Source organism: Felis catus, chromosome E3 (genome assembly GCF_018350175.1).
Source record: "Felis catus isolate Fca126 chromosome E3, F.catus_Fca126_mat1.0, whole genome shotgun sequence".
NCBI lineage: Eukaryota > Metazoa > Chordata > Mammalia > Carnivora > Felidae > Felis > Felis catus.
Window position 1 is genome coordinate 38,508,124 of NC_058383.1, and position 20,724 is coordinate 38,528,847.

Below are 20,724 nucleotides of genomic sequence, written 5' to 3' on the forward strand. Positions count from 1 at the left end.
ACGTAGCAGCTGCGGGGGCACCCGGTCTCCCAGAAGGCACCGCGCCCGGCCGTGCTCCTGAACTGACGGCGGCGCTCGCCAATAGTCGCCGGCGGCCTGTGAGGGCACTCCGAAGGGCGAGGGGAGGGCTTGGCCTCTCGCGCCTAGTTTCCCCGTGTCTCTGCGCCTGGGTGTCTGGACCGTCCCCTGCAAGCTCCCAGAGGCGGCACAGCCCCCGAGAGGTGAGGGGCTCCGCGAGGGCGGGAACCAGGCTGCCGCGGCCGCTAGGGAGCAGAGCTTGGTCCGTTGCTGGGAGTGCCTGACCGGCTGGGGAGCCGGGAACGTATCCCGGGCAATGCCGCTGGCTGGTCGTTGTGGTAAAGGTGCCCCTTGGCCGGTGGGAGAGGCTCCAGAGTGGGCCTGGCCTGCTGGCCCCTACTGGGATGTCCCTTGCCGCTCTCAACGGGGCTCTCACGGCGGAAAAGAGTCAGCAGGCCATGTATGGACAGCTCTTGGGGCCTTGCGATTGCACCTTGAGCCATCACCTGCCCCCCCCCTCCCTCCCCGAAGGGCATCTGAGGGACCCGGGGTCCTAGGTGCGCATTACGGCTTGATTCAGTGGCCAGGCCAACTTATAAGCAGATGCCCTTGGTGTCGGACCCCAGGTGTCCTGTCTTCTAGCCCATCGCTCTTCCTACCTGCTTGAGTTCACCCGCTCTTCCCAGTGGAGTTTGCATCTCCTGTTTCTCGGGAGGATGACCCTTGAGGTTTGGACATCGTCCGGCTTTCATTCTCAGATCTTCCTTTCAGGCCAAGCTTGTTAAGAGTGTCTAGTTCAGGGACCTTCCGTTTCAGTTAGGAGTTCCCCCACCCCAGCTTAACCTTTCCTTCTGCTTTACATTTCGTGGGGCCTCACTCTCCAGGCCGTATACTGGGGTGCAGGCATGCCTACCTGGTTTTGTGGGTAACCCATGGTTTCTCTTGTCTGCAGCTTGGCTATCTGACAGATTTCCTTCGGTAAGAGGGGACTCCTGAAGCTCTGCAAAACGAGTGTGGTGTGTGATTTCAAGGCGCGATGGCTGCGAAAGTGGTTCCAATGCCCCTAAAGCCAAAGCGGTCCTTTATACTGAGAGTTCCTCCGGACTCCAAGCTGGGCCAAGACCTACTTCGAGATGCTACTAGTGGGCCCAAGACCATCCACCAGCTAGTTCTGGAGCACTTCCTCACCTTCTTGCCCAAGCCAAGCGTGGTGCAGCCCAATCAGAAAGTCAAGGAGACTTTGGTTATTATGAAGGATGTGAGCTCAAACTTTCAGAACAGATGTAAGAAGTATATGCTGTTTCACTAGAAGAGAAGAGAATGGTATTGGGGTCTGAAATAGGTTTTCATGTTAGTAATGAATTCAGGTTAGGATAGTGGGTATTGAAAAAAAGGAGTGGATTTTAATAAGTCAACATACTGGGGAGAGGGAGTATTTTTTTTTTTTCTCAAGCTGGCGCTTGAGTGGATTGCTGGGTGTGTGTAAAGCCATGGAATAAACTGTGTGTAACTTTCCATAGTGGAGGGGGAGTGTATATCTTTTTACCATAAAGAAATTTGGATGAATTGTTTAATTGACTGCCGTTTATGTGGAATTTTGGAAATTTTGTGCTTGTTATGGGCATCTCCAGACTTTACCCTCCCCTTCACCAGTGAAGAGAATTTAAAAAACCCTTAAGGGAATCATTCTTTTCATAATGAGGAGACCCTAGATACAGGTTCAAGACCCTGTGATTTATGGCTTGAGCTCTTCCCTGGGCTCACAGAAGCTGAAAAAAACCATGAGTTGCCTTCTGAGGGAGTGAGGACAGTGTGGCCTCAAGGTGTGGTTAGGGTTTCCATATTAGAGTCACTGACATTTCCATTAACTACAGCTTCCTCTTTCCCCAGTGCAACCTCATCCCATAGTGAAGCTTCTACCCAGAGAAGGAATCCAGCAGAAACAGGACACATTGTCTCTGTATCTGAAAACTGAGCCTGAGGTGGGTTCGGTTTTCCCGTTCACTGTTTTGAGTACATCACCTTCTCTGCTCTTACAGCCCTCCCCGCTCAGTCAACGCATATATATGTATTAAAAAAAAAAAAAAAAGACATACCCTTGTAAGGAGAGTGGGCTTGTTTTCATTGCCTCTTTGGATGTTTCTCTTCTGCTTATCCTTTGGCTCCTGTCTGAGCCTGGGTTTCCTGTCTGCTGCATCTGCGTAGGATTTATAGGTCCCTTTCACCTTCCCTTCCCTGATCCTTGGGTTCCAGCCTATTTTACCAGCAAGGATGTCAAACAACCTCTGTTATTAAGAGGAATGGGGTCTATTGCTCTTTCAGGAACTGGTGGTCTTTGAGGATTTGAATGTATTTCACTCCCAAGAAGAATGTGTGAGCCTAGATGCTACTCAACAACCCACCTCAGAGAAGGAAGACAGTGTTGGGGAGATGATGTTACTGGGTAAGAAATCTTGTGTGTTCATATTGAATGCTATGGAAAAAGCATGTTCTTCTATTTCATCAGACTTTTTACTTATTTATTTTTTAAATGTTTATTTTAATTTTGAGAGAGAGAGTGAGCAGGGGAAGGGCAGAGAGCAAGGGAGAAAGAATCCCAAGCAGGCTCCGTGCTGCCAGCACAGAGCCCGATGTGGAGCTCAAACTCACGAACTGTGAGACCATGATCTGAGCTGAAATCAAGAATTACATGCTTGGGGTGCCTGGGTGGCTCAGTCAGTTAAGCGTCTGACTTCGGCTCAGGTTATGATCTCGCAGTTTGTGGGTTTGAGCCCCACGTTGGGCTCTGTGCTGACAGCTCAGAGCCTGGAGCCTGCTTTGGAGTCTGTCTCTCTCTCTATGAAAAATAAACATAAAAAAAAAATTGGATGCTTAACCGACTGAGCCACCTAGGCACCCTTCATCAGACTTTTTAAAGACCTGATTAACACACCAGCTAACGTACATGTTCACACTCGTTTAATTTTTATTCCATGTGGCAGAGCGTGCACCAGCTGCGGGTGGCCATTTTTTGTGTATCTTTAGGGCAGCAATGGTGGAGGGGACTTCTCTTGGTAAGCAAGACCTAGACCTAATGTACTGACATCAAATATTCAAACAGATAAAAAATGCAGCCAGGTTGTTTCTCAATCCATTTTCTGGATCTAGTGCTAATCTCCCAACATGTGTATTTTAAATTGTGTTTTCATTGGGTGCATGAGTCTTTTTTTCCTTGATGTCCAAAGGCTAAGAAGTCTACTAGTGTGAATGAAAATATATCACACTATTGGTAGAAATGATATCTAGCACTTAGTACTTGTGTGTTATTATGTACGAGGCACTAGTCTAAGTGCTTTGCGTGCATTTATTACCTCATGTATTTCTCACAATATTGTAGGACGTAGGAATTACTACTATTTTAAGATGGTGAAACTAAAGCAGAAAAATGTCAATTGCTAAAGGTCACACAACAGTAGTTGACAGAGCAGGGATCTGGACTCAGGGATTCTAACACCAGAGCCTGCAGCCTTAGCCCAGAGTTGTACCACCTTCCTGATGCATTTCTCACAATTGTTTCAGTGAGTTTCCTGTATGGTTGGTGAATGGATCCTTCTTCATTTCTGCTTATTTCCCAGTAATGGTTAAGCAGCATTCGCAAATGAGAATACTGCATACACACTCATGTGGCAGCAGTTCTCTGAAGCTGTTGAGAGATGATTCAGCCTTTCTCTACAAATACACTGCTACCCAAGAGTGACCAGCCTTCAAAAATCGCTTTGCTGAGCGCCTAATACTTCTTAGTTTGCCTTCAGGGCTGTTTGCTTCTGAGGCTGAAGCAGAGCAGAAAGTGGATTTTGTGAGTTGCCTGGGGTGACAAAAATCCATGGCTGTTGAACTCTAGTTGTCTTATGCTGTATGGTCAGGGTAGTAGTACATAGTGAGCCTGCTTAATTTTCCACAAGTTATTCTATGTAGATTTTTTGTTAAGCATATATATACATATTTATAATAATAATTATTATTATTATAATTATTATTATTATTATTTAGAGAGAAAAGAAAGCTCACGAGGAGGGGAGAGGCTCAGAGGGGGAGAGCGAATCTTAAGCAGTCTCCATGCTCAGGGCAGAGCCCGACATGGTGTTCAATCCCATTACACTGGGATCATGACCTGAGCTGAGATCAAGAGTCAGACACTTAACTAACTGAGCCACCCAGACACAGACACACACACACACGTTTTCTTAAAGTAAATTCTGTGCCCAGAATGGGGCTTGAACTTATGGCCCTGAGATCAAACATCGCATGCTCTACAGACTGAGCCAGCCAAGCACCCCTGTTTTTCTTTGCTTGTTTTTTTTAATTCAAGTTAACATATAGTGTAATATTGGTTTCACAAGTAGAATTTAGTTATTCATCACTTAGACATAATACCAGAGCTCATCCCAGCAAGAGCCCTGCTTAAATGCCCATCACCCATTTAGCCCACCTCCCCTTGACCAACCCTGTTTGTTCTCTGTATTTAAGAGTCTCCTAGGATTTGTCTCCCTCTCTGTTTTTATCTTATTTTTCCTTTCCTTCTCCTGTATTTATTTGTTTCTTAAATTCCACACGAGTGAAATCATATGATTTCTGTCTCTGACTTATGTTGCTTAGCATAATACACTCTAGTTTCATCCACGTTATTGCAAATGGCAAGATTTCATTCTTGTTGATTGCTGAGTAATATTCCATTATATATATATATTTAATATTCCTATATATGTATTATACTACATCTTCTTTATCCATTCATCAATAGATGGACATTTAGGCTGTTTCAATAATTTGGCTATTGTTGATAATGCTCCTGTAAACATTGGGGTGCATGTGCCCCTCCAAATCAGCATTTTTGTATCCTTTGGATAAATACCTAGTAGTGCACTACTGGGTTGTAGGATAATTCTATTTTTTAACTTTTTTTTTTTTTTTCCTAAGTTTACTTATCTATCTTGAGAGAGCAAGAACACACAGGAGGGGCAGAGAAAGAATCCAAAGCAGGCCCCGCACTGTTAATGCAGAGCCCAATGCAGGGCTTGAACTCACACACTGCAAGATCATGACCTGAGCCATAATCAAGAGATGGATGCTTAACTGAGCCACCCACACGTCCCTGTTTTTAACTTTTTGAGGACCCTCCATACTGTTTTCCAGAGTGGCTGCCCCAGTTTGCATTCCCACCAGCAGTGTAGAAGGGTCCCTCTTTCTCCACATCCTTGCCAACATCTGTCGTTGCCCGAGTTGTTCATTTTAGCCATTCTAACAGGTGTGAGGTGATATCTCATTGTGGTTTTGATTTGTATTTCCCTGATGATGAGTGATGTTGAGCATTTTTTTCAGGTATCTATTAGCCATCTGGATGTCTTTGGAAAAGTGCCTATTCATGTCTTTTGCCCATTTCTTCACTGGATTATTTGTTTTTTGGGTTTTGAGTTTGATAAGTTCTTTATAGAGTTTGGTTACTAACCCTTAATCGGATACGTCATTTGCAAATATCTTCTCCCATTCTGTCGGTTGCCTTTTAGTTTTATTGTTTCCTTCACTGTACAGAAGGTTTTTATCTTGATGAGGTCCCAATAAGTTCATTTTTGCTTTTGTTTCCCTTGGCTCTGGACATATGTCTAGTAAAAAGTTGATGCAGCCAAGGTCAGAGAGGTTGCTGCCTGTTTTCTCCTGTAGGATTTTGATGGTTTCCTGTCTTACCTTTAGGACTTTCATCCATTTTGAATTTATTTTTGTGTTTGGTGTAAGAAAGTGGTCGAGTTTTCCCAACACCATTTGCTAAAGGGACTTTTTTCTATTTTGTCAAAGATTAGTTGGCCATATGTTTGTGGGTCTATTTCAGGGTTCTCCATTCTGTTCAATTGATATATGTGTCTGTTTTTGTGCCAGTACCATACTGTCTTGATGATTATAGCTTTGTCATACAACTTGAAGTCTGGAATTGTGTTGCCTCCAGATTTGGTTTTCTTTTTCAACATTACTTTGGCTATTTGGGGGATTTTCTGGTTCCATACAAATTTTAGGATTGTTCTAGCTCCGTGATGAATGCTGGTGTTATTTTGATAGGGATTGCATTGAACGTGTAGACTGCTTTGGGTAGTATCGACAGTGTAACAATATTTGTCCTTCCAATCCATGAGCATGGAATGCTTTTCCATTTCTTTGTGTCGTCTTCAATTTCTTTCATAAGCTTTCTACAGTTTTTAGTGTAGAGATCTGTTACCTCTTTGGTTAGGTTTACTCCTAGCTATCTTAAGGTTTTTGGTGCAATTGTAAATGCGATCGACTCTTGATTGCTCTTCCTGATGCTTCATTATTGGTGTAAAGAAGTGCAACAGATTTCTCTACGTTGAGTTTATATCCTGCAGCTTTGCTGAATTTATGTGTCTGTTCTAACAATTTTTTCGCTGGCATCTTTTGGGTTTCCACATAGAGTATCTTGTTGTCTACGAAGAGTGAACATTTGACTTCTTCCTTGCCAATTTGTATGCCTTTTATTTTTGTTGTTGTCGTCATCATCGTCTGATTGCTGAGGCTGGGATTTCCAGTACTACGTTGAACAACAGTGGTGAGAATGTACATAGCTGTCATGTTCCTGACCTTAAGGGAAAAGCGATCAGTTTTTTCCCATTGAGGATATTAGACTAATGTTTTCTTATTGTAGGGAAGAACATAAAGAGATCGGATTTATTACACTGACTTTTTCTTCAGTCTTGGGTAAAACTAGCATTTATTTTAGGTGACTGGTTGGTGGGTAGGTTGTCAATTCCAGGAACACTTTGGCCATAGACCTTGAGGCCCTGAGGCCCAATTCTCACCCTTTCCATTCCCCTCCCTTGCCTATACCACAAAGCTGAAGATTTAAACTTAGAATCATTCACTAACATTTAATAAATGCTACTTGCTTTTTCCTTAGGCAGGGTTGAATTCTGGAGTTATCAGTGAGTTAAAATGATACATAGTGCTCCATTCCTGCCCTCCAAAGCTTCCGGTTAAAGAATAAACTTATCTTAAAAGATAAGTCATTCACCTAAAAAGATAAGCAGTATGGGGGCGCCTGAGTGTCTCAGTCAGTTAAGCGTCTGATTCTTGGTTTTGACTCAAGACATGATCTCAGTTTCGTGGGTTTGAGCCTTGCGTTGCGCTCTGTCTGCACTGGCAGCACAGAACCTGCTTGGGATTCTCTCTCCTTCTCTCTCTGCGCCTCCCCACCTCATGCTGTCTCTGTCTCTCTCTAAATAAATAAAGTTTCTGAAAAATTAAAAAAAAATTTTTTTAATGTTTATTTTTTGAGAGAGACATAGAGTATGAGCAGGAAAGGGGCAGAGAGAGAGGGAGACATAGAATCTGAAGTGGGCTCCAGGCTCTGAGCTGTCAGCACAGAGCCCAACATGGGGCTTGAACTTAGAAACCATGAGATCATGACCTGAGCCAAAGTCAAACACTTAACCAACTGAGCCACCCAGGTGCCCCTAAAAAAATTTTTTTAATAAAAAAAGATAAGCAGTGTGAAACCATTTTAACTATAAAGAGCTATGAGAAGGTCAAGGCCAGATTTGGAAGTAGGAATAGAGTTTAGAAGAAGATGGATTTGATTTTAGATGAGATTGAATCCATGATAGGAAATAAAATGAGATTATTTTCTGGGTACTTGAACATTAGAAATTGGAGGTCACATGTAGAGATCTGGGAGTCAGTAACATTTGGTCAGTTTGGAAAGGGAAAAGTGTAATGGAATGAACCTTGTGGGTAAGGAATCACAGGAGTGTCCTTGACCGAGGAGAACAGAATGTGTGTCTCAACTCAAGTGAGCCACATAAAACAACTAAAAATGTAGAAAAAAATTCTTAAACACGTTCTCAGTGAGACAGTTCTTATGTTTGTATCTGACGTCTCCTGTGGCAAGAGAATATAAACCTTTTCAAGATTGTCTACTTACTATGGAAGAAAGAAAGATTCAGTAGATTCCAAAAAGTAGAAATAACACAGTAGGATCTATCACAATGTGATACAACTAGAAGGTAAAAATGAAACTTGGGGGGAAAAAGTCCCTTTCACCTAGAAATTTTAAAACTATTAAGTAACCTTGGATTAGAGGGGAAGTACAAATTAAAGTTACATAACGTTTGGAGACTATACTCTGTGTCAGCATCTACAGTATAACCTAAAGTGGTACTCAGAAGAAAATTTATGCCTGTATAAACACATTAAGTTAGAAAAATGAAAGTAGGGGCACCTGGGTAGATCAGTGGGTTGAGCATCCGACTTCGGCTCAGGTCATGATCTCATGGTTCATGGGTTCGAGCCCCGCATTGGGCTCTGTGCTGAACGCTTGCTCAGAGCCTGGAGCCTGCTTCAGATTCTGTGTATCCTTCTCTCTCTGCCCCTCCCCCACTCATGCTCTGTCTCACTCTCTCAAAAAAATAAATAAATGTAAAAAAAAATTAAAAAGAAAGAAAAATTAAGCCTCTGGTTCAAAGTTAGGAAAACAGTACAATGAAGGAAAACAGAAAGAAAGTATTAGTAAATACAAAATTGGAAATCAGTAAGTTAGAAATAGAGGCACTAATACGTAGAAAGATTTAAACGAAGTAGATAAACCAGTTTCCACAGAGGAAGTTGGAATTGTCAAAAAAAACTAGCCCCCAACCCAGGGAAAGGACCCTCAGTTTCATAGGAAATTCTCACAAAGCTTTAACAATTGCACAATTTAAATGCTACGAAAATTTTCAGAGTGAAAAAAAAGGAAAACTTCCAAATTCTTCTTATGAAACTAGTGTGACAAAGATACTACAATCTGATAAAAAAAGACCATCCTGACCAAGGAAGATTTATTCCAGGAATGCAAAAGCGATTTAATAATAGAAAGCCTATTATATTTTATAGTAAAGGAGAAAAATCCTATGATCAATTTCATAGTTACTGAAAAGATATTTGACAAAATACCAATGCCTTGTGCCTTCTTCGCAAAAACACTGAACAAAACAGTAACTAATGGATACCTCCCTTATGGGATATGCATCCTTTCGGTCTGGAAGGACTGAAACACTGGAAACAGTGGAAGGCATTCCCACTAAAATCAGGACAACAACAAAGCCCATTATCACTACTACTGTTTAATACTGTGTTTTAGGTATTGGCCAGAGCAGTTAAATGACAAAGAAATTAAATGTTTAAGAATTTAAGAATCTATTACATATGATATAATTGTGTAACTAGAAAACCCCAGGAAGTGTCTGAAAATCATAAATAATAAAAGCATTCAGTAAGTCAGTGGGATGAAAAATTATTATATGGAAATCATTAACTTTCATATATGCAGTCATTTAGAAATTATAAAAATAGGAACAAACAAGATTAAACACCTAGAAATAAACTGAAGAAACATGCAGAAATTATGAGGAAAACTTCAAAACATTTCTAAAGGGCAAAGTAGTAGATCTGAATGAATGGGAAGAAATACCATGTTGGCCAGGAAGATTTAACATTAAAAGGTCAGTTCTCCCCAAGTTCATTCATGAAGTGAAGGTAATCCCTTTAATAATGCCAGTAGGATTTTTCGCCCTGGTACTGCACAATCTGATCTCTAATTCAAATGGAAATAAATAAATACAATGACCAGGAAAATTGAAAAGAGCAGCGAAGCAGAGGAGCTCATAAAAGGTGTTGGGACAACCCAGCCATTTGGTGCATCATACTTTGTACCCCAAGAGAAAGATCAACAGATTCGCTTAGGAATACAAATGACCCATAAACACACGAAAAGCTGTCCAGCCCAACTCATAATTAGAAATGCAGATTAAACCTTTGCCAAATTACCATCTTTTTTCATCCATCAGATTTCTAGAAATCCAATAACAACACAGTGGTGGTGAGTGTGTTGATAAATAAGTATAATACTGGCCGACATGCAGAATGACTCCCTATATATGGCAGTCTAATTACCAGTATTAAAGATGCATTCACCGGGGCGCCTGGATGGCTCAGTTGGCTAAGTGTCGGACTTCGGCTCAGGTGATGATCTCGCGGTTTGGGAGTTCAAGCCCCTTGCGGGCTCTGTGCTGACGGCTCGGAGCCTGGAGCCTGCTTCGGATTCTGTGTCTCTCTCTCTGCCCCTCCCCTGCTCATGCTCTGTTTCTCTCTGTCTCAAAAACAAAACAAAACTAGATGCATTCACCTTTGGAAACAATCCAGGTGTCTCTGGCTGAATATGATGTGTCCACATAGCATACCAAGGTAATCTCTATGCACTGGAATATAACGATCAAAATAAAGCAAGTACCAGACATATACACAGTATACTACCTTTTATATAAGAAAAGAGGAGAAAGGAAAATACGTCACCTAGATAAACAACGAAAAAATAAAAAGAAACTAATAAAACTGGTATCTGTCTGGGGGGCTGGTAGAATGGATGGGGATAGGGACTGGGGGAAGGCTCCTTAGCGTACACCTTTTCACATTGAGTTTTGTACCATGTAACTATATTAGCTACTAAAATTTTTTTATCATAAAAAATAGTACACTAAAGGAATATAAGATATATTCATTGACACTCTCAGGAAAATCAGAAAAATTCCTATGAGTTTTGATGAATTGTCTTCAAAACAGGTAGCCCTTTACTATAACATGACATTTATGGTCATTCATCAAACACTGATGGTAATTCTTTAAAAATGAGAATAACGGGTGCCTGCGTGGCTTAGTTACAAGTCCGACTTCAGCTCAGGTCACAATCTCACGGTCATGAGTTCAAACCCCACATCAGGCTCTCTGCTCTTAGCCCAGAGCCCACTTCAAATCCTCTCTCTCTCTCTCTCTCTCTCTCTCTCTCTCTCTCTCTCTCTCTCTCTCTCTCTCTCTGTCCCTTCCCAGCTCGCTCTCTCAAAAATAAACAAACATTAAAAATAAAATTATGAAAATGAAATAAGGAAACCTGCCATCACTATTATTAACTAGATAAGGCAAAAAGATAAGGGGTTAAGAAGAATAAATATTGGAACCAAAATATGGTTTGTATTTAGAAAATCTAAAAGGACCAAGAAAAACACTATATTTAATAGTTTTAAAGTAGGTAAATAGGGAATGTATAACAATAGCATTCTTTTTTTAAAAAAAATTTTTTTTAACGTTTATTTATTTTAGAGACAGAGCATGAACGGGGGAGGGTCAGAGAGAGGGAGACACAGAATCTGAAACAGGCTCCAGGCTCTGAGCTGTCAGCACAGAGCCCGACGCGGGGCTCGAACTCACAGACCGCGAGATCATGACCTGAGCTGAAGTCGGCCGCTTAACCGACTGAGCCACCCAGGCATCCCAACAATAGCATTCTTAAATTAACAAAATGGGGGTGCCTGGGTGACTCAGTCGGTTAAGCATCCAACTTCAGCTTAGGTCATGATCTCATGGTTCATGGGTTCGAGCCCCTCATCAGGCTCTGCACTGATAGTGCAGAGCCTGCTTGGGATTCTCTCTGCCCCTCATGCTTTTTCACTCTGTCAAAATAAATAAATTTTTTAAAAAATTAACACGGGCACCTGGGTGTCTCAGTTAAGCATCCAACTTCATCTCAGGTCATGATCTCACAGTTCGTGGGTTCAAGCCCCTCATCGGGCTCAAAGCCTGGAGCCTGCTTCGTATTCTGTATCCTCCCCCACTCTGCCCCTCCCCACTCATGTTCTGTCTCTCTCAAAAATAAACATTACAAAAAATTTTATTAAAAAATTAACAAAATGATGGAAGCTGTCGTTCAGAATGGCTATAAAATAGGAGTGAACCACAGATGTTTCATTGGTAAATATAAAAGATTCTTTTTTTTTTTTTTTTAAGTTTCTTTATTTTTGACAGAGACAGAGTGCAAGATCATGACCTGGGCCGAAGTCGGATGCTTAACCGACTGAGCTACCCAGGTGCCCCTATAAAAGATTCTTAAATATCGGAGAGACACGGATGTAAATGGGAAAACAAATCGTGTAAAGATATTGGTGCCCTCCAAATTTATTTACACTGTAGGTAACAGAGTCAAAATTTTCAAAAGGATATTCTGGCTGGTTTTACCAATATTAGACATGTTACAAACAATAACATACAGTGTGATACTAAACTCCAAATGTATTAAAAGTTAACTGTAGGGACACCTGGGTGGCTCAGTCAAATAAGTGTCCAACTCTTGGTTTTGACTCAGGTCATGATCTCACAGTTTGTGACTTCAAGCCCCGCATATGGCTCCACACTGTCGATGCTTGGGATTCTTTCTCCCTCCCTCTCTCTCTGCCCCTCCCCTGCTCATGCCCTCTCTCTCAAAATTAATAAATAAACTTAAAAAAAAAAGAGTTAACTGTAAAATTAAGTCATAAAGGAATGGCTAGAGAATAGAACATTTATCTGATTTTGAAAGACATACTTTTTTTTTTTTTTAATTTTTTTTTTTTCAATGTTTATTTATTTTTGGGACAGAGAGAGACAGAGCATGAACGGAGGAGGGGCAGAGAGAGAGGGAGACACAGAATCGGAAACAGGCTCCAGGCTCTGAGCCATCAGCCCAGAGCCCGACGCGGGGCTCGAACTCACGGACCGCGAGATCGTGACCTGGTTGAAGTCGGACGCTTAACCGACTGCGCCACCCAGGCGCCCCAAGACTGATACTTTTTGATGGTTTTAAGTTGTGGAGTTACAGAGGTAGTCTTCAGTTAAATATTTACATTAGTAGTGACTGCCTACACAGGGATTAAGATTTGCAAAATGTAAAATTTATTTAAATTTATGAGTCTCTCAGCCCAATAAATTAGTGGTTTGTAGTAACAAAGTGCAAAATAAAGCTAAAACGAGAAACCATTTTATACCTATTAAATGCTGACAAGATTAGGTAAAATTGATACCCATATCTTGATGCTTGTGCTGAAATTGGTACAGCCTCTTTTGAAAGAAATATGGCAGTCAGTGTCAAGGACCGTGATAAAAATTGCCATATGCTTTGACTCAGCATTTTCATTACCTAAGGGAATAAATGAAAAAGAAGACGTCTGTTAGTGTGAAACTACTAATCCAGCAAAGATTCATATCACAGATCTGTGGTTAGCTGTCTATCTAAGAGGTTGACTTAGCCCTTTAATATCCATAAGTTGCCCAGAGTTTAGGGGGTCCCTTGTTGCTCTACCTTTTCACAGCATACTTTTCTTTTTTTAATTTGTTACTTAATCTTTGTATGTTATTTTACACAGACTTCCTTCGGAGGTAATAAATACAGAAAACCCTACAGATCAAAAGTGTATGCCTCACAGTTTCACAAAATGTACACATCTGTCTGACCATCACTCAGACCATTCCTGGCATCCAAGAAGTCCCTTTTGTGCCCACTGCCCAGTTACTACTCCCCTTTCTCCCCCAAAAAGACCACTATGGGTTTCTACCATAGTTTAATCATTTGTAATCACCCTAATGACCAAATAATCATCTACTGAGTGAACATGATAGGCCGTCATTATTTTTGGTCATTTGAATTATTCCCACTTTTTCCCTATTATATAGGATATTACAGTATTATCTAATTCCATACTATTGTAATACTTAACGTAGTGAAAACCTAGAAGTAACTCATCGTACCTTTCACTTACTAGCCTCCTAAAGAATGGGATGATGTACCCTTGAGTATTGATGTCTTTCATCCCCTGGTCCTTAGCTCACTGTTCTACACAGAATATAAGATCAATATGAACTTCTTGAGGAATTAGTGCTTACTCAGAAAGCAAACCTATAAAATCTTTCAGTGTAGTCCCCCTCATTTCATTTAAAAAAAAAAAAAAAAAAAAGAAGAGGGTAACTGGGTGGCTCAGTCAGTTCAGCGTCCGACTCTTGATTTCTGCTCAAGTCATGATCCCAGGGTCATGGAATCGAGCCCTACATCAAGCTGCGCACTGAGCATGGAGCCTACTTGGGATTCTCTCTCCCCCCCCCCCCTTTGTCCTTCCCCCACTTGAGTGCTCTCTCTCTCTCTCAAAAAAAAAAAAAAAAAAAAAAAGGACTGTGTGCTTGCAATGCATTGCATAGAAAGATTTATCAGCCATATATTCCATCCACAGAGTGGAAAAGGAGTGTTGGTAACAATTATCTGCTAGTCCTCAGATTTCTGATACTCAAGATTATTGTTTGATGAGAAATCCAACTTGCTTTTTTCCTGCGGTATCATATCCCTCAAAAGTTGTTCAATTCTCTTTGTTTCCACAGACAATGACATTAATCCTGAGAGTGACGATCTTCAGAAGGAACCTGGAGAGAGTGAAGATCATAGAGAAAAGACTTCAGATTGTGATGAAGTGGACTGTTCTATGGTCTCTGAGCAATCTCCGTATTGCCATAAAGACAGACTAAGTACATCCACTCCAAAACAAAGGAAAGTGAGAAATCTTCTAGTTACTATTGAAAATGATACTCCACTAGAGGAACTCTCAAAGTATGTGGATATCAACGTGATTGCACTTACCCGAAATCGGAGAACGAGAAGATGGTACACTTGTCCATTGTGTGGGAAACAGTTTAATGAAAGTTCTTACCTTATATCCCACCAGAGGACTCACACTGGTGAAAAACCCTATGACTGTAGTCACTGTGGGAAAAGCTTCAATCATAAAACAAACCTTAATAAACATGAGCGAATCCATACAGGAGAGAAACCTTATTCATGTTCTCAGTGTGGGAAAAACTTTCGTCAGAACTCTCATCGGAGTCGCCATGAAGGAATCCATATAAGGGAGAAAATATTTAAGTGTCCAGAATGTGGGAAAACCTTCCCAGAGAATAAAGACTTTGTGCTTCATCTGCAGAGTCATGAGGCTGAGAGGCCGTATAGTTGCAAAAAATGTGGGAGAAGATTTGGTCGGCTTTCCAACTGTACCCGGCATGAAAAAACCCACTCAGCATGTAAGACACGAAAGCAGAAATGGGATCAGGAAAGGTCTGATGGTCCTGCCTTGACCTGAAATGTTTAATAGGGAATTCTAAATTCCCAGGCTTCTGAAAAGATGCAGATATGTGAAAACCTCATTATAGTCAAAATTGGGAAAATACCCATCTTGGCTGAAACCTCAAAGTTTTAGAAAATTTCACAGGGAAGAAGACATTCTCAAGGGCTATACCTCAGTCAGCATCCACATTTTCTGGATTAAGGAGCTCTCTTTTGTGAACTTCTACAACAATGTACAGGCCACAGATCCCTTTTCCCAAAAAGGCTTTGAATAGGAGTTTGGAGGCCACTTACCTGCAAGGTGAACAGAGTGGCTCATGTGTACGGAAAGTGTATCCATTTTCCCCCCACATAGGAATTCACACTTGTGAAAAAAAAAATAATAATAATAATGATGCAAAAGTCCTTATCTGGAACTGTGTTCCCCTGCGAGAACCAAAACTACTGATTTATTAAGCCCAGAGCTTCTATTAGCAGTTCACATAACCTTCTAAGAATACCCTGTTGAAGCTTGAGTGTTGAAAGGGATTGTTTACTTTGGAATATAGGAAAATAACAGCAAGTGAATGTCAAAGACTTACTCTGTCATTTGTATGTGATCTAAACTAACCATCGATGTCAGTAACATTTGCATTTTGCAGTGAAAAGTGACTTTTACAGGAATACTTTTCACAACATACTTTTAAAGTGTCTGTTGTTCTTACTGCATTTTTTTGTCCAGCCCTTCGTCGCTCAGATAGCACTCATGCCTTTCCATTGCCAAAAGAAGTTTGGATCACTCAGGCCCAGCCACCCAGCCCTACTACTGGTAAAGCTCTTCAGAATCTTGTCCCTCTGCTGAGCCAAGAAGAAGGCCTGCTAGGAAGGAAATCCAAGTGCTGGAAGAGGAAGACGTCGGCTTGGACACATGACTGGCCAGTAACCTTACCATGTGCTCACTTCGCCTCCAAGCTGTCTTCAGATCCTTGGCAATGGGTGGTCACTACCTCACAAGCAAAGTGTTTTATTTTTAACAGTTGTCTCCAGTGGCTAGTTCACATTGCCCCTCGAGAGGCAGGATTCCAGAGTCTTCATTGTAGTGGATGTTTGTTCTCTTTGGCCTCCTGATACCCAGACTTTCCTGACGTGTCCACCCAGAGGCCAGGCCAGCGGTGCCTTCACGGGACCGATCCTGTGGTGTGTTATTTTAAAGATTCTTGATCAGTTTTGCTTTATTTTAGGTTTCCTGGAAGTTTACATTGGTATTTTGATTGAAATAGGTTAATCCTATAAACTATTTGGGAAAACTTGTTAGCTTTACAAATTTTGTTTCCCATGCCTTTATTAAAGTATTGTATTCCTGAGTAAATGTTTCTAATTTTCTTAACGTAAGTTGTATATGACTTTGTTATTGCAAATAGTTTTTTTTTCCATTGTATTTTTCTAGTTGGCTCTTGCTTTTACATAGGAAAGTTATTTTTAATTGTATATTTGTGAAACTAGCCACTTCATCAAATGTTAATTTTCAGTAATTTCTCAGTTCTGTTACAATCTGTGGTTCAAAATTATACCATCTTCAAATAATAGTTTTGTTTCTTTCTGCCTATTGCTCTTTTTTTATTTTGTTATTTTATTTTATTTTTTTAATGTTTATTTACTTCTGAGAGAGACAGCGTGAGCCAAGCAGGGGAGGGGCAAAGAGAGAGGGAGACACAGAATCCAAAGCAGGCTCCAGGCTCTCAGGTGTCAGCACAGAGCCTGATGCAGGAGAGCTCAGCCCCTTTTCCAATTATTTTTTAAACCTGTAGTTCTAAGTTTTGTTTTGGTTCAAAGCATACTAAAAATGAAAGACATCTGATGATACAATTCAGTCCTGAGTCCTAATTCAGACACTTAAAGGCCACACACACAAAAAACTGTCCTTTATTGATTTTGTATTTCAAGCCTACAGTACCCTTTAAAAACCAGGGACAAAACCAGATGCCAGCAATATTCTTCTCTTATTCCTCAGGAAGACTGGCTGGGGTCTTCCTGGTTATCACACCTAGAAAACAAAGCCTAAGTGGCTGCTGGGTAGTAACTGGAGAGGGTGGGGTCTATGGGGCGAGACTGTCCCCATAGGGACACAAGGATGCAAGGGTCAGACCACACAGTACTCAAGGCTGGTGGGTGTGTGATACTCCCACGACACAAACCCCTCCCCCCGGGAGCTGCTCTCTGCCGTGGGCTGTGGTGTAGGCGAGGGCCCAGCAGTCAAAGTCCTTGTCACCTACTGTCCCCAGAGGATGGGGCCTGGGCCGCCTGACTTCCCTACACCTACTCCCTGGACCCTGGAGGGTCTGGAGCAGAATGCTCCTCACCCCGGCTCTGGAGCTCAGAGGCAGGATGCCCAGGGTCCACACCCCTGAACAGGAGAGCACTAGGAAGCCGTTGGACGACTAAGTGCTCGATAAGGAGCTGACAATTAGTTCATGAAAATCGGCAAACACTCAACAACGAATGGTTTTCCAATAGAGCAGCAAGGGCCAGTTAGCACATCTGAAGGCCTAAGGTACCCGGGTGGCTCAGTCAGTTGGGTGTCTGACTCAGTATCAGCTCAGTGGGTTTGTGAAATCGGGCTCCTCGAAGTGACAGTGTAGAGCCTGCCTGGGATATTCTTATTCCCTCCCTCCCTCCCTCCCTCTCCCTCTCTCTCCCCTTGCTGCCTCACGTGCACACGTTCTCTCTCTCTCTAAATAAATAAATAAATAAATAAACTTAAAAAATCTGAAGGCCCAGATATCCAGTTAGAATAGCAACTTCAAATTGAAGGCATGCGGGGCGCCTGGGTGGCGCAGTCGGTTAAGCGTCCGACTTCAGCCAGGTCACGATCTCGCGGTCAGTGAGTTCGAGCCCCGCGTCAGGCTCTGGGCTGATGGCTCGGAGCCTGGAGCCTGTTTCCGATTCTGTGTCTCCCTCTCTCTCTGCCCCTCCCCTGTTCATGCTCTGTCTCTCTCTGTCCCAAAAATAAATAAAAACATTGAAAAAAAATTTAAAAAAAAAAAAATTGAAGGCATGCATCCCCTAAAGACACAACACAAGGACCAGGGGTTGTAAAGGGAAGCAACGCACCCATGGAGTTTCTTGGGATGGAGGATGGGGAGAGGGGGTCAGAAATTCAATAAAACTAAAAAAACATATACAGCTCCAGAATGACAAGTGCTAGGAAGGGAAGAATTCTAGAAGGGTGTTATAAGTGGATTTTCCAGGGAGGACCCTGGGGAAGTGGCCTTTAAACTGAGACCAGAAGGATGAGATAGGGGGAGGAAGTGGGCAGCAAGGGAACATTCCAGTAAGACATGAACAGATAACTGTTAGGTAAACTTGAATGGCTACAAGAAGTCTGAAAGAATGTTCAGGCTTACCAGTAATCTAAGAATGGTAAATTGAAAGAACAAGGTGTCAGGTGTATTAAATGAGCAGGCTGTGTGTATGTGAGCACGTAAATGTTTGGCTTGGCAAAAGAGGAATAATGGTATCCATCTATTGGGACAATCTTAAAAAAATATATTACTATTAGTCCCATCAATTACGTTCTCAATACAAGCAAAAATACAACATTGTAATACTGAAAATTAAAAACAGCCTAAATGAATAAATATGTAGAATATTAGATAGCGAATAAAAAAACGAATGCTTTTCATCAAAAAAAAAAAATTTTTTTTAATGTTTGTTTATTTTTGAGAGAGACAGACCCTGAATGGGAGAGTGGCAGAAAGGGAGACACAGAACTTGGAGCAGGCTCCAGGGTCTAAGCTGTCAGCACAGAGCCTGACGCAGGGCTCAAACTCCAGAACCGTGAGCTCATGACCTGAACCGAAGTTGGACGCTTAACCGACTGAGCCACCCAGCTGCCCTGCCCCCAGTGCTTTTCATTTATTTTTGTTGGTAGGGTGGGTCTCGTCCTCTCTTTCCATTCTCTCAAGCCCACACCGGTTTCACCTTCAATTCCAACACTTCCCTGAACATTTATAAAATATTTCATCCAAGAGCAGCAGAACACACATTCTTCTCAAGTGCACGAGAAACATCACCAAGACAGACTGCATATGGGCCATGAGACACACCTTAGCAAATTTTAAAAAATAGAAATCAGGGGCGCCTGGGTGGCGCAGTCGGTTGAGCATCCGACTTCAGCCAGGTCACGATCTCGCGGTCCGTGAGTTCGAGCCCCGCGTCAGGCTCTGGGCTGATGGCTCAGAGCCTGGAGCCTGTTTCCGATTCTGTGTCTCCCTCTCTCTCTGCCCCTCCCCCATTCATGCTCTGTCTCTCTCTGTCCCCAAAATAAATAAACGTTGAAAAAAAAAATAGAAATCATACAGAGTATGCTCTCCGATCACAGTGAAACTTAACTAGAAATTAATAACAGAAAAGATAACTGGAAAATACCAAAATATATGTGGAAATTTAACAACACCCTTGTAAATAACAAATGGTTATTTAAATCTCAAGAAATGTAAAAATATTTTTGAACTAAATGAAAACAGACATACAACTTACCAAAACTTGTGGGATGTAGTGAAAGCCATGCTTAGAAGATTTATAGCCCTGGATGCATATATTAGGAAAGAAAGACCTAAAATCAATCATCTAAGTTTCTACCCTGACATCTACAAAACAACAGAAAATTAAATCCAAAGTGAACAGAAGAAAACCCAAATAAAAATTAGAACAGAAATCAACGAAATTAAAAACAGGAAGCCAATAGAGAAAACTAACAAACGAAATCAAAAGCTGGTTCTTGGAAAAGATCCATGCATTTGATAAACCCTTAGCCAAGCTAACCAGCAAAAGAAGAGAGAAGGCACAAATACTACTGTGAGAAATGAGAAAAAGGTCATCGCTGTGGATCCTTTGGACATGAAAAGGGCACTAAAGGAATATCATTGTGAAAACTAATAAAAGGAAACTTCACTTTGAACGGAGTAGGGAGGCTTAACCTCCCCACTGTGTGAGAATGACAAGCTCTCACAAGCTGCCGTTGGCCATCAACCGTAGACCGCAACAGGAAGACAGGCCTTATGAGTAGATACTACCGCCTACCGCAGCAGGAGAAAGAAAGGTTTTGTCCTTGCCTAGAAAGAACCAAGCCTTGGGGCACCTGGGTGGCTCAGTCGGTTGGGCATCTGACTTCGCTCAGGTCATGATCTCACGGTCCGTGGGTTCGAGCCCCGCGTCGGCTCTGGGCTGGCAGCTCGGAGCCTGGAGCCTGTTTCGGATTCTGTGTCTCCCTCTTTCTCTGACCCTCCCCTATTCATGCTCTCTCTCTCTCTCTGTCTCAAAAATAAATAAATGTTAAAAAAAAAATTAAAAAAAAAAAAAAGAGAAAGAACCAAGCCAGTGACAATCACAACTCAGCCAATAAGGAAGCACGACACTTCAGAACGCCATTTACTCCAATGGACTTTTTGCTTATGACGGCCCCTCCCAACTCCCCATCTTGCTCTATACAAGAGCAGTCCTCTTTGTCTTCTGGGAATGCCTGTGGTTTCGTCATTGCATGCTCGTCACTAATTGCAATTCTCTACTAGTTCCAGATAAACCCATTTTTGCTGGTAAGATAACTGACAGTTTTATGTTTAAAGTCAACCATATGAACAACTCTATGCCCATAAATTTTATTTCTAGGCAAGGACAAAAAGGATAAAAGGATGAGACAGGAATAAATAAAAATTATAAACATATATGCATCTAACTACAGGCCACCA

At 41.8% G+C, this 20,724-nt stretch overlaps 1 protein-coding gene and 1 long non-coding RNA gene across 4 annotated transcripts; one reads left to right on the forward strand and one right to left on the reverse strand.

Annotated features, from left to right (window-relative positions):
• Positions 1-53: 53 nt before the first annotated feature.
• On the forward strand, positions 54-16,563 carry ZNF200 (zinc finger protein 200). 2 transcript variants are annotated; one of them, XM_045047937.1, is made up of 5 exons: positions 54-221; positions 971-1,301; positions 1,909-2,000; positions 2,341-2,461; positions 12,496-12,553. In XM_045047937.1, exons 2-5 carry the CDS (start codon positions 1,055-1,057, stop codon positions 12,510-12,512), a joined length of 477 nt encoding a protein of 158 aa, XP_044903872.1. In that variant the 5' UTR covers positions 54-221; positions 971-1,054; the 3' UTR covers positions 12,513-12,553. The 2 variants fall into 2 exon arrangements, with proteins under 2 accessions (XP_044903872.1, XP_006942472.1); XM_006942410.4 differs by lacking the exon at positions 12,496-12,553 and adding an exon at positions 14,263-16,563 and having other exon boundaries at positions 64-221.
• Positions 10,121-13,905, reverse strand: LOC123382598. Of its 2 annotated transcripts, XR_006591190.1 has the most exons (3): positions 13,642-13,898; positions 12,882-13,033; positions 10,121-10,180 (listed from the first exon to the last, which is right to left on the reverse strand). It is a non-coding gene; the product is annotated as an uncharacterized LOC123382598 (long non-coding RNA). The 2 variants fall into 2 exon arrangements; XR_006591189.1 differs by lacking the exon at positions 10,121-10,180 and having other exon boundaries at positions 12,767-13,033; positions 13,642-13,905.
• Positions 16,564-20,724: the final 4,161 nt, after the last annotated feature.

What these genes read in the sequence shown, in the direction of transcription:
- ZNF200 (XM_006942410.4), top strand. Translation starts at nt 1,055, where the DNA reads ATGGCTGCGAAAGTGGTTCCAATGCCCCTAAAGCCAAAGCGGTCCTTT. An exon ending in CTCAAACTTTCAGAACAGAT is followed by an intron (nt 1,302 to 1,908) that starts GTAAGAAGTATA and finishes CTCTTTCCCCAG; the next exon opens with TGCAACCTCATCCCATAGTG. An exon ending in TGGGGAGATGATGTTACTGG is followed by an intron (nt 2,462 to 14,262) that starts GTAAGAAATCTT and finishes TTGTTTCCACAG; the next exon opens with ACAATGACATTAATCCTGAG.